The 16735-nt window shown below is 37.0% G+C and overlaps 1 protein-coding gene across 1 annotated transcript in view; it reads left to right on the top strand.

Moving 5' to 3' along the window:
• LOC122276809 (nudix hydrolase 2-like) overlaps nt 1–16735 on the top strand; it is a 37986-nt gene that overhangs the window by 13584 nt on the left and 7667 nt on the right. Inside the window, exons 2-3 of the mRNA XM_043086712.1 lie at nt 4056–4121; nt 4202–4339. Coding sequence (XP_042942646.1) covers nt 4056–4121; nt 4202–4339 — 204 coding nt within the window. The remainder of the gene's footprint in view (nt 1–4055; nt 4122–4201; nt 4340–16735) is intronic.

Below are 16735 nucleotides of genomic sequence, written 5' to 3'. Positions count from 1 at the left end.
AACAATTACATTAGGAATTTTCAAGACATCTCTTGCCAAGACATGAGCTATCTCATTAGCGGCCTCTCTTTTTACATGATTGACTAACCTGTGAGCCAAACTATTAAGTTTACATTTAGTATCACTCACTAACATTCCAGTGCTTTTACAAGAATCTCCCACATATGTTATGGCTTTGATAACTTGAGAGTCTCATTCTAAGATGATGTTTGTCAATCTCAATTTGCTTCAAAGATGGTTGCTTGAAGAGCACCATAAGCTTCTACCAATGCTGGATCAGGGAAAAGATCACTATGTTCATTCTCATAGTAGCTATTACTTTTCCTTTCCAATCTCGAGGCATCACCCAACCTCAATCTTACACGAAGCTTTGTCAATTATAGCATCCCAATTGATCTTTATGACATTCTTTGTAGGAGGTTTCGAGCACTGAGTTGAATTTTGATCTACTTTAATAGAGATTTTCTTGTGAGTCTGCTTCTCTTTGAACTCTTGCAAAACTTGTTTTGTTTGCTTCACAACAGAGTTTGGATGGGTTAAATAAGCATTAAAAACCAAGCCATTTTGTCTCTGCCAAATTCTCCTTGCCACTATTGCTATCTCCTCTATTTCATCTTTTTCAAAAACTTCAAACATGTCCTTGAGCAACTCCTTAAAACACATGAGGAAAGTAGCTTTTCTGTATTTTCATAGAATAGTGACTCCATACATCTCGAGTTGCAGTACATCACTATAAAAGCATGTGCCACTGATTCTTCCTCCACGAGGCAAAGTGGGCAATTGGGACTAAGGGTGTAAAAGAAAAGGGGAAACCGGAAAACAGGACCAGACTGGCCCGAACCAGTCCAGTTTTGGACCGGTCTCGTTCGGAACCGGTTTCCGTAATGATAAAATCGATCGGAACTGGTCCGATTCCTATTCTAGGCTTTTTAGGCCCGGACTAGACTGGACCCATTCTATATAATATATATTTTAAATTATTTTTTTAATATTAGATATAATATTTTTTATATTATATAGAATTTTTTTATATATAATATATATAATAATATAAATTAATTTAAAAATAAACTGAAATTATAAAACTTTAAACTAAAATTAATAAATCACATCAATATTTTTCTTTATCAATTAAAATCAGTTTAAAATTGAAAAGAAAATTCCTAAACATAAAAAGATTTGAATTTATATACCAAAGTTGTAAATAAGATCACTAAAATATTATTTACCAAAAAAGAAACAAAATCACTCAAATATTATTATCAAATTTGAATTTATATACCAAAGTTGAATTTATGTGTATGCATGCATGTACATATATGTGTGTGTGTACGTGTGTGTATATAGATATGTGTGTGTGTGTGTACGTGCATGTATATATGGAAGTAGTAATTGAGCTTCCCATCAACATTGTTATATATGATCATCATCTAATATTATCAACCGTGTATGCATGCATGTATATATATATGTTTTTTTTTTTATAAACAGTTTTTTTTTTTTTGTACAAATTTGCATTTTATTCAAATAGGAAAACTGGATCGAATCGGATGTACCGGTTGAGAGGGGTAATCAGTGCGTAATCAATTTTTGAAAATGCAAAACCGGCACATACTAGTAATTCGGTTATACATTTTATCCAAAATCGGACTGGACCGGACCGGTTATACCCCTAATTGAAACTATCCATTACCTTCTTCTTGAATAAATTCAACTTTGTTGGTAGGGCCTTTAGACATGCTCTTCACTTAAAGACTTTTTCTACATTAGGAATATCTAGCTTCCACAATAATGGCCATATTTTCCTTTGTCTATTACTAATAGATGTCAGACCTACAGATTTGTCTTGCATTTCTTTTTGCATGTGATTAACACTCCTTACCGAGAATTGGCCATTGGTAGTGCATCTCCATATAAACTTGTCTTGACTATTGGTAAACTGAGAGGGATCTTCTTTATAGTTTCAACTTCTATTTTTGAAAAGATTTGGTCAATCAAAATACGATTCCAATGGTGAGTGTCTGGATCAAGTAGTTTTTTGACATTGGAATTTTCATCTAGTATCTTGATAGGGCTATGGATTTTGAAAGAGAGTTGGTGAGGAATCCATCTATCCTTCCAAAATTCAACCTATTCACCATTACCAATCCTCCACATTGTTCCTTCTTGTAGTAGGTGTCTAACTGCATAGATGTTTCTCTATATTTATGAAGGTTTGCTTCCAAGCTTTGCCTGAAAGAAAGAATGTTCAGCAAAATATTTGGACTTCAATACTTTAGATGCTAGGGAATTAGGGTGCTAGAGAAGTCTCCACCATTGCTTAGCAAGAATTGCTAGGTTGAAGCTTTCCAACTCTCTAAAGCCTAGACCTCCTATAGATTTTGCTTTTTCCATTCTACTCCAAGAGATCTAATATATCTTGCTCTCATTTTTTGATATCCCCACTAGTACTACTACATTACTCGATTTATTTTGCTAAGGAGGGACTTTGGAAGTTTAAAAACTCCCATACTATATGTAGGCAATGTTTGGATCACTAATTTGAGCATAACTTCTTCCCTTGCCTATGAAAGAAACTTCATTTTGTAGTTGCTAATACTTTGTCTAACACTGTCTAGTATGCTTCTAAAAGAATTGGCTCGAGATCTGCCATTGAGTGTTGGTAACCATAGATATTTTTCATATGATTGAGTGGATCTAATGCTTGCCATGCTGAGAATTATGTCTTGAGATTCTCTAGAAGTATTCATGCTAAAATAGATGGAGGTCTTCTTTTTGTTCAACCTTTGGCCAAATGCCCTCTCATACATGTCCAGAATGTATATTAATCTGCTCCACTTTAATGAATTTGCTTTGCAAAATAGGAAACTATCATCTACAAAGAAAATGTGGTTGATGTTGAATCTCCCCTTGGGCTATAGGAATGCCTGAGATTGCACCTGAGTTTTCTGTATGGAAGATTACTCAAGGCCTTACCATATAGGATGAATAGGTAAGGTGATAGTGGGTCATATTGCCTAATTCCTCTTGTTGGTTTAAAAGGGGTCATGAGGAGAGTCATTGATGAGAATTGAGTAGGAGATAGTTTCAATGCACCTCATCACTAGATCAGTTCATTTTTGTGCAAAACCCATCTTTATATAAACTACTTTTAGAAAAGCCCATTCTATTTTATCATATGCAACCTTGCTCATGCCTTGTACAGCCTATTGGTCATTGTGTGCGTTGCTTCATATGCCACAATAATATTATTCAAGATTAACCTTCTTGGCACAAAAGCAGATTGAGTGGGGGAGATAATATCATTTATGACAAATTTCAACTTGTTAGCCACAACCTTTGAGACAATTTTATAGATAACATTACAAAAGCTAATTGACCTAAAATCAAATACTTTTTTAGGGGACTTTAGTTTAGGAATAAGAGCTATGTAAGTCTAATTTATTTTATCAATCAAAACAATCAAGTTAAGCACTTGAAAGATAGCAGGACAGACCTCTTTACCAACTGTGCTCCAGTGACTTTCTAGAAAGCTAGTCAGAAACCATTTAGCCTTGGGGAGTTGAGAGCATTCGGCCGCCTCAACTTCTTAGGCAGTGAACTCTCTAAGAAGATAGAAATTAATTTCTGCACTTACTTTTAGAGCCATGGATAGCAGACACTCTTTCAATACCTTTGGTTTTGAAGATGTATAAAGTTCCATAAAGAACTTTAAGAATTGACAGTTAATTATCTCCTCGAATGTTGTGACCATTTTTCAAAACTGAAAAAGAGATAACTCTATTATAGAGTTAATCGCCCTACGTGCGCTTATCTTCAAAACCTAAAAAGAGATAAACTTAGCTATTAATTGATTTATAATATTATTGTATATGACATTCTATATCTCGGTGTCTGTATATTTTTTTTTCCCAACGCTTTCTGATCATCTTCAGATTTTCATACTTGAGTTATTTGCAAAGCCAATTTCATCACGCGTGTGTATTAATGTATTTGCTAAGGAAAATTAAGAAACATTTCAAATTAATTAATTTATTTTTATTTTTTAAATGTAGGGGAAGAAGGGAGTTTGGATGAAATTACCCATTGAGCTAGTCAATCTAGTCGAACCTGCTGTTAAGGTGATTTTCAACCCGATGTTTTTTCCATTAATTACCTTAATTATATTGGTCATTATACTCGCGCTTGTAAATATGTGCAGGAAGGATTCTGGTACCACCACGCAGAGCCGACATACTTGATGCTCGCATATTGGATCCCAGGTGGAGTCCATACTCTTCCTGCGAATGCCAGCCACCGAGTGGGTATTGGTGCATTTATTATGAACGACAAAAGAGAGGTATATATATATTTTTTGATAATTACAAAAGAGAGGTATATATTTCACCATAAATATTACATCTCCATCAATCTTAATTTTTTCTAGCTATAGTCTTGTTGATGCGTTACATATATCGAATTCCAAACCACCTGCATGAATGCATGGTAGATCTTTGCATGTTAAGGACTTAAGTCTCCTTATAGGTCGGAACAGGAGAGAGAGTAATTTCTGGATGCACGGAGATGGTCCAGGTCTTGATAACGTAGTCTAAAGCCCACAGAGGTTGTTCAGAGTGGCAATATGATGTTCGTACGTACATCCGTAGCAATGAATAAAAAATAAATACAGAAAATGTAAATAGAGAGGAAGACATATATATTTACGTAGTTCGGCACAAGATTTATGTCTACCGGTCGTTTAGAGACAAATCCACTATAATGTGAGTATTTTATAGTTATTTATTGTTTCTCGTAACTCACTGTACAAATAGGGTCTGAACCCCTTTAACCTAGGAAGTTAAAGATGGCAGTTTTTCGTTTGGAGGTTGAAGAAGCTCTCTCTCTCTCTCTCTCTCTCTCTCTCTCTCTCTCTCTGTTGGGTCAACTCCCTTCTTTCAGTCGACTTGATCCTTTTTATTAAGCCTTTATCATTGGTAGGCGAATAATCAACTTTACATCACTTCAGTCATCCATCCCCCATTTTTCGTTTGACTTCCTTGAGCTATCTTCCTTTGATACTTTACATTTTCTTTCCCCAGCTTGTCCTCTCCTTGTCTCTTCCTTAACCCTTCTTACTTTTTTATGATAACCCCTCCCTCATGGATTGAGCCTGGGGTATTATATTAGGCTTGGGATATTTATCCCCTTTAGTATGACCATGCTTCTTAAAGCTGACTTGCTCAACAAGAAGGTCTTAAGAATCTTCAAGTCAAGTATTGATAGAGATAGTCCCCCAGAATCCTGCAAGAAAATAAATTATGGGGGTTGGTCCTTGACTTTCTGTTTGTTTGCACAAAGCAATGAAGATCTTCATGCACGGAGGTTGGCTTGGAGAATTTGGTAAGAGATGACTCTATCACGCTTGGTGTGAGCATATAGCTCGGGTTGGAGAACTAGATAGGAGATGACTCAACTGCACAAGATGCGAGCACATAACTCGGCTTAGGTGCAAACTTTTGTTTGATAATCGAACACACGGATGGTTGGGCATGATTGTTTGTTAGCAAAGACTGTGTATTCTTGTGATCGTTTTTGTCATTGATGGCATTAGTGGACTTTTTGCCCCTTTATGTGAGTTGTTATTTGTTGTTTCCATTTTAATGTTGATGTTAAAGTTTATTTGTAGTATAACTCACGTCTAAGTAGTTAGGGAGCCCATCAACCCTCTGGGTCCATTTTAGGCAGTTGTTGAACCCGTCAACTCATTCTTGAAGGTAACCCTAGTGAGACGGTTGTGGAGCTTGGAAGCTCATTCTTGGAGGTAACCCGCTGGAAGCGGCTGCGACATGAATATAACCACTCGACGTTTGCTTGAGAAGTTTCTAGGCGAGACATTTAGGATAGGTTTTTCCTAATTTGTTTGCAAGGTGTGAGAGCAGAGCATCGGCTTAGATAACCAAGTAGGAGATGTGCTCAACTGCGTTGGGTGTCGAGGAGATATGTGACACTTAGGAGAAGTGTTTCCTCCTTTGGGTACGAGCGTGAAGCATTGGCTTAGATAACCAAGCGGGAGATGTGCTCGACCACGCTGGGTGGCAAAGAAAGATTAGACACTTAAGAGAGGTGTTCACTCATTTGTTCACCAGGTGAGAGCGTGGAGCATCAACTTAGATAACCAATTGAGAGATATGCTCGATTGCTATAGGTGGCTAGGAGAGATGTTTCCTCCTTTGTTTGCTGGGTGCGAATGGGAAGCATCGACTTAGCTGCTTTGGCAGGAGATATGCTTGACGGCATTAAGGTGAGAAGGAATGGGACACTTAAGAGACGTGTTCCCTCTGTTGTTCTCTGGTGCGAGCCCCGACCATTGACTTTGCTGTTGTTGTAGGAGATAGAGCTCGACCAACTTTTGTGATGGGAGACAGAGCTCAACCATGTAGCTGCGATGGAAGATAGAGCTTGACCAATTGGGTGGGGTAGGAGACAGAGTTTAACTGCACTATTGGGAAGGGAGAGAGCTCTACCACACGTTGCCCTGCAAGGGAACTGTGGTCAGTGGTGCACATTGTATGGTCTGTGCAAAGTGCACATGACTTTGCTTCTTGTGAGCCTTAACTACATGGCGGTGTAATATGCTAGGCACCATTGTCATGTGAGTGTGTGGGACGGTATTCTTGTGATCGTTTTTGTCATTGATGGCATTAGTGGACTTTTTGCCCCTTTATGTGAGTTGTTATTTGTTGTTTCCATTTTAATGTTGATGTTAAAGTTTATTTGTAGTATAACTCACGCCTAAGTAGTTAGGGAGCCCATCAACCCTCTGGGTCCATTTTAGGCAGTTGTTGAACCCGTCAACTCATTATCGAAGGTAACCCTAGTGAGACGATTGTGGAGCTTGGAAGCTCATTCTTGGAGGTAACCTGTTGGAAGCGGCTGCGACATGAATATAACCACTCAATGTTTGCTGGAGAACTTGCTAGGCGAGACATTTAGGATAGGTTTTCCCTAATTTGTTTGCAAGGTGTGAGCGCGGAGCATCGGCTTAAATAACCAAGTAGGAGATGTGCTCAACTGTGTTGGGTGTCAAGGAGATATGTGACACCTAGGAAAAGTGTTCCTCCTTTGGGTACGAGCGTGAAGCATTGGCTTAGATAACCAAGCGGGAGATGTGCTCGACCACGCTGGGTGGCAAAGAGAGATTAGACACTTAGGAGAGGTATTCACTCATTTGTTCACCGGGTGAGAGCGTGGAGCATCGACTTAGATAACCAATTAAGAGATATGCTCGATTGCTATAGGTGGCTAGGAGAGATGTTTCCTCATTTGTTTGCCAGGTGCGAATGGGAAGCATCGACTTAGCTGCTTTGGCAGGAGATATGCTTGACGGCATTAAGGTGAGAAGGAATGGGACACTTAAGAGACGTGTTCCCTCTGTTGTTCTCTGGTGCGAGCCTCGACCATCAACTTTGTTGTTGTTGTAGGAGATAGAGCTCGACCAACTTTTGTGATGGGAGACAGAGCTCAACCATGTTGCTGCGATGGAAGATAGAGCTTGACCAATTGGGTGGGGTAGGAGACAGAGTTTAACTGCACTATTGGGAAGGGAGAGAGCTCGACCACACGTTGCCCTGCAAGGGAATTGTGGTCAGTGGTGCACATTGTATGGTCTGTGCAAAGTGCACATGACTTTGCTCCTTGTGAGCCTTAACTACATGGCGGTGTAATATGCCAAGCACCATTGTCATGTGGTGGTAAAATGCTTTGGGTGGGTAGGGAAGTTTGCCAGTCATGGTTGGTCAGGTGAGGCAGACCCACCATGGGTGGCCTACGTGGTCAGGGACTACATTGCCGGAGGCAGAAAAGGCTGGCACATTTGGTGGTGGTCGGTGGTTGCTTCACTAGTCCATTGGATTGTACATGCATAGTGAGTACCACTATATGTTCGCCGTGCAACTATGAGGTCAAGCAACTATGGTAAGGCGAGGTTCGTGGCGGGCAAAAGGATGCTTGTTGTGAGGGGTGGCGGGCATTGGCTTGCCACGCATGGCAATTGAGTTCACGGTGACTTGCACCCTTAGCCCTTCGTGTAGGAGTGGGCGCACCCCGTTACCCAGCCCCCGTTCGCCCCGCCCCCTACATATATATTATATATATATATATATATATATAAACATAAATATTTATATATATATATACAAAAGCATAAATATATGTTTATATATATAAATATAAATATATCTTTATATTTTACAAATTGTGTATATATAAATATATATATTTCAATTTGTTAGACTTGTTTACAAAGTACACATTAGCAAATTTAAAAACTACATAGTTTAAAACTACTACACTATAACTTACATAAAATATGCACTAACAAATTTAAAAACTACATAATTTTTAAATTATAGTCATATTTACAAAATTTAAATTTACAATTTGGATCTAAAAATATATTTTTGATAACTTTTGGATCTATAAATAATTTTTAAATATAAAAAAATAGTAATTTTTTAAAGTAAAAATGAGGCAGGACGGGGCGAGTATTCACTCCGCACTGCCCCAGGCATGCAGGGGCGGGGGACAGATGGAAAAAAGCCCACCCTCGCACCATGCGAGGCGGGGTGTGGGGAGGGGGCTACCCCGCACCACTACCCCGCACCAAATGGTGCGGGTAGCACCCCTACCTTCGTGTGCTCTGCCTGGCGTTGAGATATGCCACACGATGGCTGAGGATTTGTGGTCGAGTAACTAGTAGAGAGGAATGAACTGCGGCTTAGTGAATCTTGAGGATGAGTAGCTTGTGATCAAGGGGCTCCCTGGCGAGGAGGCACACTGCTAGCCAGCTTACATTGGCAAGGAAGCCTTTGGCAGTAAGCTTAAGGAACTTCTGTGGTGATGAGTTACATCGGCTGCATGCATGGTGGGCTAGCTGCCATCTTGCGTGTTGGTAAGATCCTTTGGGCGGGCAAGGTAGCTTGCTTGCCGTACATGTGCTGGCGAGATGGTTGCGTGCATGAGCACGTGGCAAGATGGTTGCCCACCCGTGTGCATGGCAGGATGGTTGCTCGCCCGTGTGCATGGCGATAAGGTGGTCGAGCAAATCACTGAGGCCGAGAAAGCTATTGTTGCCCTCTATAGGACTGGGTGAGGACTTTTTGTTAGCGAGGAGGACTCCGTGGGCGAGAAGTTGGTTACTGGGGAAGCCGTGGTTGAGCAACTCATTATGCAAGCTTGGGTGACAGTGGCGAAGAGTGTGGACGAGGGACAACTTGTCAGCGACATAAATCACAGGCGGTCCTAGCAGAGGTTGTGGTGGCCTCACCAACTGATCACAAGTGCCACTAGAAGAGGCCTTCTATGGATGCATGTTGACATGCATCCGTAGTACACATTGTGCACAGCCTTTGTGGTCGGGGACCACTTTGGTGGCAACAAAAGGTGCCGGTGATCTCGGCTGGTGGCCATTTGTACCTTACTGGGCTCATGGTGGCTAGAGATGGTCTTTGTGGGCCTAAGGAGTTAGGACACTGCACGTGTTTTTAGGGGCGATGGTCTCCTTTGGCATTGTTTGTTCGCTCGGAGGGGTGGTCGGAGGATAGATGGAGCTGTAGGCGACAATGGTGGTGAATTCCCGCTATCATGGGGCTCAATTATGTGTTGTACGTGCATGACATTATGCATGCCATGCACTGTCGGGCCATAGTCTATATGTACTGTGCATTTTGAGTGCACAATGCACGTATAGTATAGGTTTTTTGTCTCTTTTGGTTTCCCAACCGCAATATTAATAAAAATAAGATATGGAAAGTTAAGAACATTTATCTTAGAGAAATTTTATCTGCTCATTTGAGAAAGACTTTGTATGCTGAAAAAATCCTTCTCCCACTTTTAGTGCGAAGGATAACCGAATTCTATAGACGACGTCAACTATTAAAGATGTAAATCTCCCCACAGGCTGAAACGGGAGAAATAGTCATTCCCAAGTGCACGGAGATGGTCATGGTCTCGATAAAGCGGTCTAAAACCCACATAGGTGGTCTAGAGTGGTAATACGATTTTAGTACGTATATCCATAACAGTGAATAATAAAAAAGATGTAGGAAATGTAAATAGAGAGTTAGACACATAGATTTATATAGTTTGGCATATAGCCTAAGTCTACGGGTCATTTGAGGGCAAATCCATTATAATGAGATTATTTTATAATCACTCATAGTCTCTCGTAACTCACAGTACATATGAGGTTTGAACCCCTTTAACCCAGAAAAGTTAAAAATGGAGTTTCTCATTTGGAGGTTGAAGAAACTGAAGCCATCTCTCTCATTTCATTGGGTAGCCCCATTCTTTTAGTTGACTTGATCCTTTTTATTGATTCCTGTCAGTGATAGGGGAAGAATTGGTTTTATGTGACTTCCAGTCGCCTATCCCCCCTTTCCATCTAACTTCCCTGACCTGCTTACTTCCCTTCGACACTTTACTTTTTATTTCCTCAGCTTGTCTCCTCCTTGTCTCTTCCTTGTCTCCTCCCTCATGGACTAGGCCAGGAGTATTATATTGGGGTTAGGGTAAATATCTCCTTCATTGCAATTAATACTTTAAATCCTAGTACACATTTTAATTTCTAGGCTTTTTTTTTTTTTTCCCCCAAAGCTTCATCAATTCTTCGATAAGTTGCTTCTCAATTTTCCGGTCACCTTATTTAGAGAATTGAATTTGATCTGAATATTTGGTTGGCCTCCATCTAGTTCTAGCTGTTAACTTTTGACTTTTCTTTTTGATTAATGTTATGGCTATGCCACGAATGAAAGTTAGCACTTGGCATGCCTGGCCTTTCATCCATTAATTCTAGAGCTGACAATCAGCCGGTCCGGATAGGAGAAATCGACCAGATATATCATTTTTGGACTGGACCTAATTCAGTCGAGTCCAGTCCGATCCAATTTTTAAGGGATTGTCCAGTCTGAGATGTTTTTGGACCGAATAGAAATTAAAAAAAATTATTTATATATATTATTGATATAATAATTGTATATAATTAATTATATGATTATATATGGTATAAAAAAATACTAATAGTCCAACATAGACTGTAGTCATAGTTATACTAATATAGTTATACTAAATCACTATAACTAATACTAATATATAGCTGTTGTGGAACGTACAGACATATTTAAAGAAAGTTACAAAAATACCCCAACCTAATCAGCATCCCAGAAAGGCAAATGCCATGTCGCTCTATGACGTTGCGCTCGCTCCGGCTTCTGCCTACTTTCACTGTATAAGCCATATACTTCAACAATAGCTACACTAATAGTCTACTATTAATACTAATATACTATTATATAATTTATATAGTTATACTAATCACTATAATTAATACTATATATAGCTATACAATAGTTATACGATATACCTATCAATATAATTTAATTATCATTATACTCATAGTTAATTAATATAATTATCACTATACTATAATTTATATAGTTATACTAATCACTATAATTAATACTTATATAGTTATACTAAATCACTAATTCATCATAACTAATATTACTAATATATAGCTATATTAATGGTCTAATACTATTATAATTTATATAGTTATACTGATCATAATAAGTTAATAATTAAATTACTATAAATATAATTATATATTTAGTATGAATGTATTATTATATTCTTTAATGTATAACTATAATATATAGTACTAGCATATATTAATATATTAACATATATAAGAGTTATAGTATAAATTATAATATATCATATATGTATAAATTTATAATAGTATTAGTATAGTTAACTCAGTATGTAATATGTTAGTATTAAATCACTATAACTACATAGAGTATTAGTAATAAGAGTATTATTATTATTTAATATAGTATTACATAGAGTATTAATAAATGTGTGGGATTTGAAGAGATATAGTAATACTATTATATTACATATAGTATTACTATTATTACATATAGTATTAGTTATAATATTAGTACTAATGTATTATTAGTTATAGTAAATAAGTTAATAACTATTACTAATTTATTATATACTAATAGACTAATAGTATTAGCGTACTACTAATATATATATAATGGTATACTATATGTATGTATATTAAATATATCACAATATAATTATATAAGTATTAAACAAAATGTTATTCGATAAAAAAAAAAAAAAAATTCTAGGGTGGACTGACCAAACCAGATCGACCGAACTCCCCCTAATTAATTCTAACTTTTCAAATCTAGCAACTTGTTTTTCTCACTTCAAAAATTGTTATCTTTGGCTTCAACTCCAATCATCTTTCATTACACCTAGGGTTGTGCATATGACTTGAAAAACCATTGGACTTGATTAAAATGACTCGACCTGACCAAGCTTTTATTGGGTTGTTATATGTGTTGCCCAGATGACTAACACAAGAGGGGGGTGAATTGAGTTGTATTAAAAAAAATAACAATTATAAATCAAATATATAATATAAAATATAAACAAAATATGAAATAACAATAAATATAAGGAGTAAGGGTAAGAGAGAAGCAAACTCAGTATGTTAACGAGGTTCGGCCCCACTGCCTACGTCCTCGCCTCAAGCTACCCCTTGAGGATTCCCAAATTCACTATTCAACCTCCTTCAGGTGGAGATAGAAACCTATTACACCTTTGAACAACACCGCTACAAAGGATCCGTGTAGAACACCCTCTACACTTGCAATCACCTTACACGTGGTGATTCAACTATTCCCTGTGTAGAATACTTTCTACACACACAAGGGTTATACACACCCTTTTTCTGATACAAAAGCTGATAGTGGGTAGGTTATCAGAAAACACTCCTCAACGAGTGAAATAAGAACAATACAGCGCAAGCTATATCTCTCAAAATGAACAAGGATTAAGGCTCAATGTTTAGAGAAGAGAGAATGAAAGCTTTGAATGAATGTTGTATGCTCTTGGTGTTGTGAATGTGAAGCTCTCAAATGATCTATTTATAGGCATATGAGACTTCATATTCAAATTTAAAAAGATTCACATGTCAAAGACAACATCATTCACTTTTTCAAAAAATTCAAATAAAAGGTTCTTCTTTTTCAATTGTCAAAGACAACATCATTCACTTTTTCAAAGAATTCAAATAAAAGGTTCTTCTTTCTCAATTGTCAAAGACAACATCATTCACTTTTTCAAAAAAATCAAACCTAATCTTTTACTTTTGGCATATGACAAAATGAGCACACTTTCATTTTCAAAAAATTCAAACCTAATCTTTTACTTTTTGTATAAGTCTAAAAAAGCATCAATCACTTTTGAAAATATTCAAATAAAACATGCACATGTGAAAGATGACAATCAATCATCTTTAATATTTTCAAAGTTCAACCCTTTAATCAAGGCATGCACATGCAAAAGATGACAATCAATCATCTTTCAAAATTTTCAAATTTAATTTTCAAAAATATTCATGCACATGTGGAAAATGTATTTTAATGCTTTATGATAAAATATTAATTTTGAGCATTAATCCTAATTTCGAATTTTGAAGAGATTTACAACATTACTCTATAATTTTAATGTGAACTTGTTCCCTTCTTGCTCATGCTTGTTTCCTTGATGTGCTTGACTCCATTGTGTAGACAACTTGAGCTTGAGACTTCTTTATTCTTTGAATTCATTTGTTATCATCAAAATCCATGTGTAGATTTATAATCACATGAAACTTGAAATCTTGAATTCAACAATCTCCCCCTTTTTGATGATGACAAATATTTGATAGAACTTGAAACCTATATTAATACTTAAGCTCCCCCTGAAAATATGCGTTAGTTTTTCAAGCAAAAGTATAAATATAATTCCAAGCATATATAACAAGTTTAGCAATTTAAACAATGTTAATGTTCTAGTCTAACACTTCTCCCCCTTTTGGCATCATTAAAAAGGATCCGCAACAAGAAAATGGACTGAAGAAAACGATGCGTTTAATAGTCACTGTAGATAGTTGAAAAATGGAGCCGTCCGTGACCTGAGTTCTGTTTTTCCACAACGATAGAATGGCTGAGCAATTCTCTTCCACTAATGTTCCAGACTTGAATCAGGAACCCTTGACGCATCAATCATCAATCTTCTCTCCTGAGGCCGTCAATACCATGATAGGAGCAGTGAACCGTTTTTCTAGTAAGGCTGATTCTGAGATTATTGCAGAATCAAGAATGCTCAGTAATCAATATGCTGCCTCTGTTACGATCATGTCTCGAAGGTTAATGGCGAGGGTGAGTGAGATTGATCATCTTAACATGCAAATATCTGAGTTACGACAGAAGCTTGCTAATAAGGATAGTGAGAATAAAAGGCTAAAGCAAGAAAACCAAGAGTTGAAAAAATTTGCAGATTGGTATGCTCATGATCTGCAACCACGAATAGAAGAGCTGGAACGAGAAAGGGTTCAGATACAAGGTCAACATCGGCAGATAACAGCAGAGGTTCATCGTTTACTAGAAAAATAGGGACAATCTACTGTTAATCTCGCTGGCTTAGTAAGAAAGCTTTTGACAATGTGTGTCCAGCATATCTTGTATTTCTTTTGACTAAATAAGATTTGAAGAGAAAATAGTTTGTCTTATTCTTTATGCTATCTCTATAAAATCAGTCCTGAAGTTCATCTAATCCGCATCAAGTTTTCATCTCATCTCTATAACTCATCTGCATTCCTTCAGCATTCTCGTTTTAAGCCTTCTATTCTTTTCTCAATGGCTCATTCTTCTAACATTTCTCTAGATCCATCCATGAGGCATTCTGCATCTCAACCTCCTGTTCTTTCTGCAGCTACCATTGGTGCCATGTTGCAGCAAGAAAATAATAATCTGACTAATAAGTCAGATTCTGATGCTATTTATGACTTGGTGAGTCTTGGGACTCGCTACTCTTCCTCTATTGTGGCTTTTTCTCAGCGGCTACAAGCCAAAAATCACGAAGTTGAAAAGCTCAAAGAACAAATTGTTGTACTTCAACAAATTGTTCAAGAGTCTCACACAAGGGAAGGAATCATTCGGCAGAAGAATAAACAGTTGAAATCTTTATTAGATTCTTCATTCCGCTTGCCGGTTCCCATGAATAAGAATGACATGATATTGTATGAAGAGAATGAGCGTCTCAAACATGAGGCTAAGAATCTCAAATTTATGTAAAAGTATTAAAAAAAATCTATCTCTATTTTTATTGACTCTGGTCTATCTTTTAAGAGATATTCATAGCATGCATCATACCTATTTCTCTTCTGATCATACATAATCTATCTTCTGGTAAAGGTTTTGTGAAAATATCTGCTAACTGATCGTGTGTGTTTGTGAACTCTAACATTATATCACCTTTTTGCACATGATCTCGAAGAAAATGATACCTTATTTCAATATGCTTAGTTCTAGAATGTTGTATTGGGTTCTTTGAAAGATTTATAGCACTTGTATTATCACATTTGATTGGAATGTGATTATACATGAGTTTAAAATCTTCAAGTTGTTGCTTCATGTAGAGAACTTGAGCACAACAACTACCCGCAGCAACATATTCTGCCTCAGCAGTAGATAGTGCAACAGAATTTTGTTTTTTACTAAACCAGGAAACTAATGCATGACCTAAGAAATGGCATGCTCCACTAGTGCTTTTTCGATCTATTTTACAGCCAGCATAATCTGCATCTGTGTAGCTGATTAGATCGAAAGATGTGTGCTTAGGGTACCATAACCCTAGGTTAATTGTACCACTAAGATATCTAAGAATGCGCTTAACTGCAATTAAATGTGATTCTTTTGGAGATGATTGAAAACGTGCACATAAGCACACACTAAACATAATATCTGGTCTACTGGCTGTTAAATATAATAAGCTACCAATCATACCTCGATATATCTTCGAGTCAACTGGCTTACCGGATTCATCTTTATCAAGTTTAGTTGATGGGCTCATTGGTGTTCCAATTTCCTTAGCATTTTCCATCCCAAACTTCTTCAGTAATTCCTTAATATATTTTGATTGATTGATGAATGTCCCACTTTTTGCTTGCTTAATTTGCAATCCGAGAAAGAATGTAAGTTCACCCATCATGCTCATCTCAAATTCTTCCTGCATAGTCTTAGCAAAAACTTGACACATATTTTCATTAGTAGCACCGAATATTATATCATCAACATAAATCTGAATCAAAAGAATATCATCATTTTCATATTTAATGAAAAGAGTTGTGTCGATTTTTCCTCTTGAAAAACCTTTTTCAATCAAGAAACCACTGAGTCTCTCGTACCAAGCTCTAGGAGCTTGTTTAAGTCCATATAGTGCTTTTGTGAGTTTGAAAACATGATTTGGGGAAATATGGTTTTCAAAACCCGGAGGTTGCTCAACATATACCTCTTCATTTATAAAACCATTTAAGAAAGCACTTTTAACATCCATTTGAAAAAGTTTGAAATCTTTATAACAAGCATATGCAAGTAGCATTCGAATAGTTTCTAATCTTGCGACAGGTGCATATGTCTCATCATAATCGATTCCTTCTTCTTGATTAAAACCTTGGGCTACAAGTCGAGCCTTATTTCTAGTAATGACTCCAGACTCATCTTTCTTGTTTCTAAAAACCCATTTTGTTCCAATAATAGTATAATTTTTGGGTCTAGGAACAAGTGTCCAAACATCATTTCTTTCAAATTGATTCAACTCTTCTTGCATAGCTAGAATCCAAGATTCATCAAGA

Source organism: Carya illinoinensis, chromosome 9 (genome assembly GCF_018687715.1).
Source record: "Carya illinoinensis cultivar Pawnee chromosome 9, C.illinoinensisPawnee_v1, whole genome shotgun sequence".
Classification (NCBI taxonomy): Eukaryota; Viridiplantae; Streptophyta; class Magnoliopsida; order Fagales; family Juglandaceae; genus Carya; species Carya illinoinensis.
This window is presented reverse-complemented; position numbering and strand designations above follow the sequence as displayed.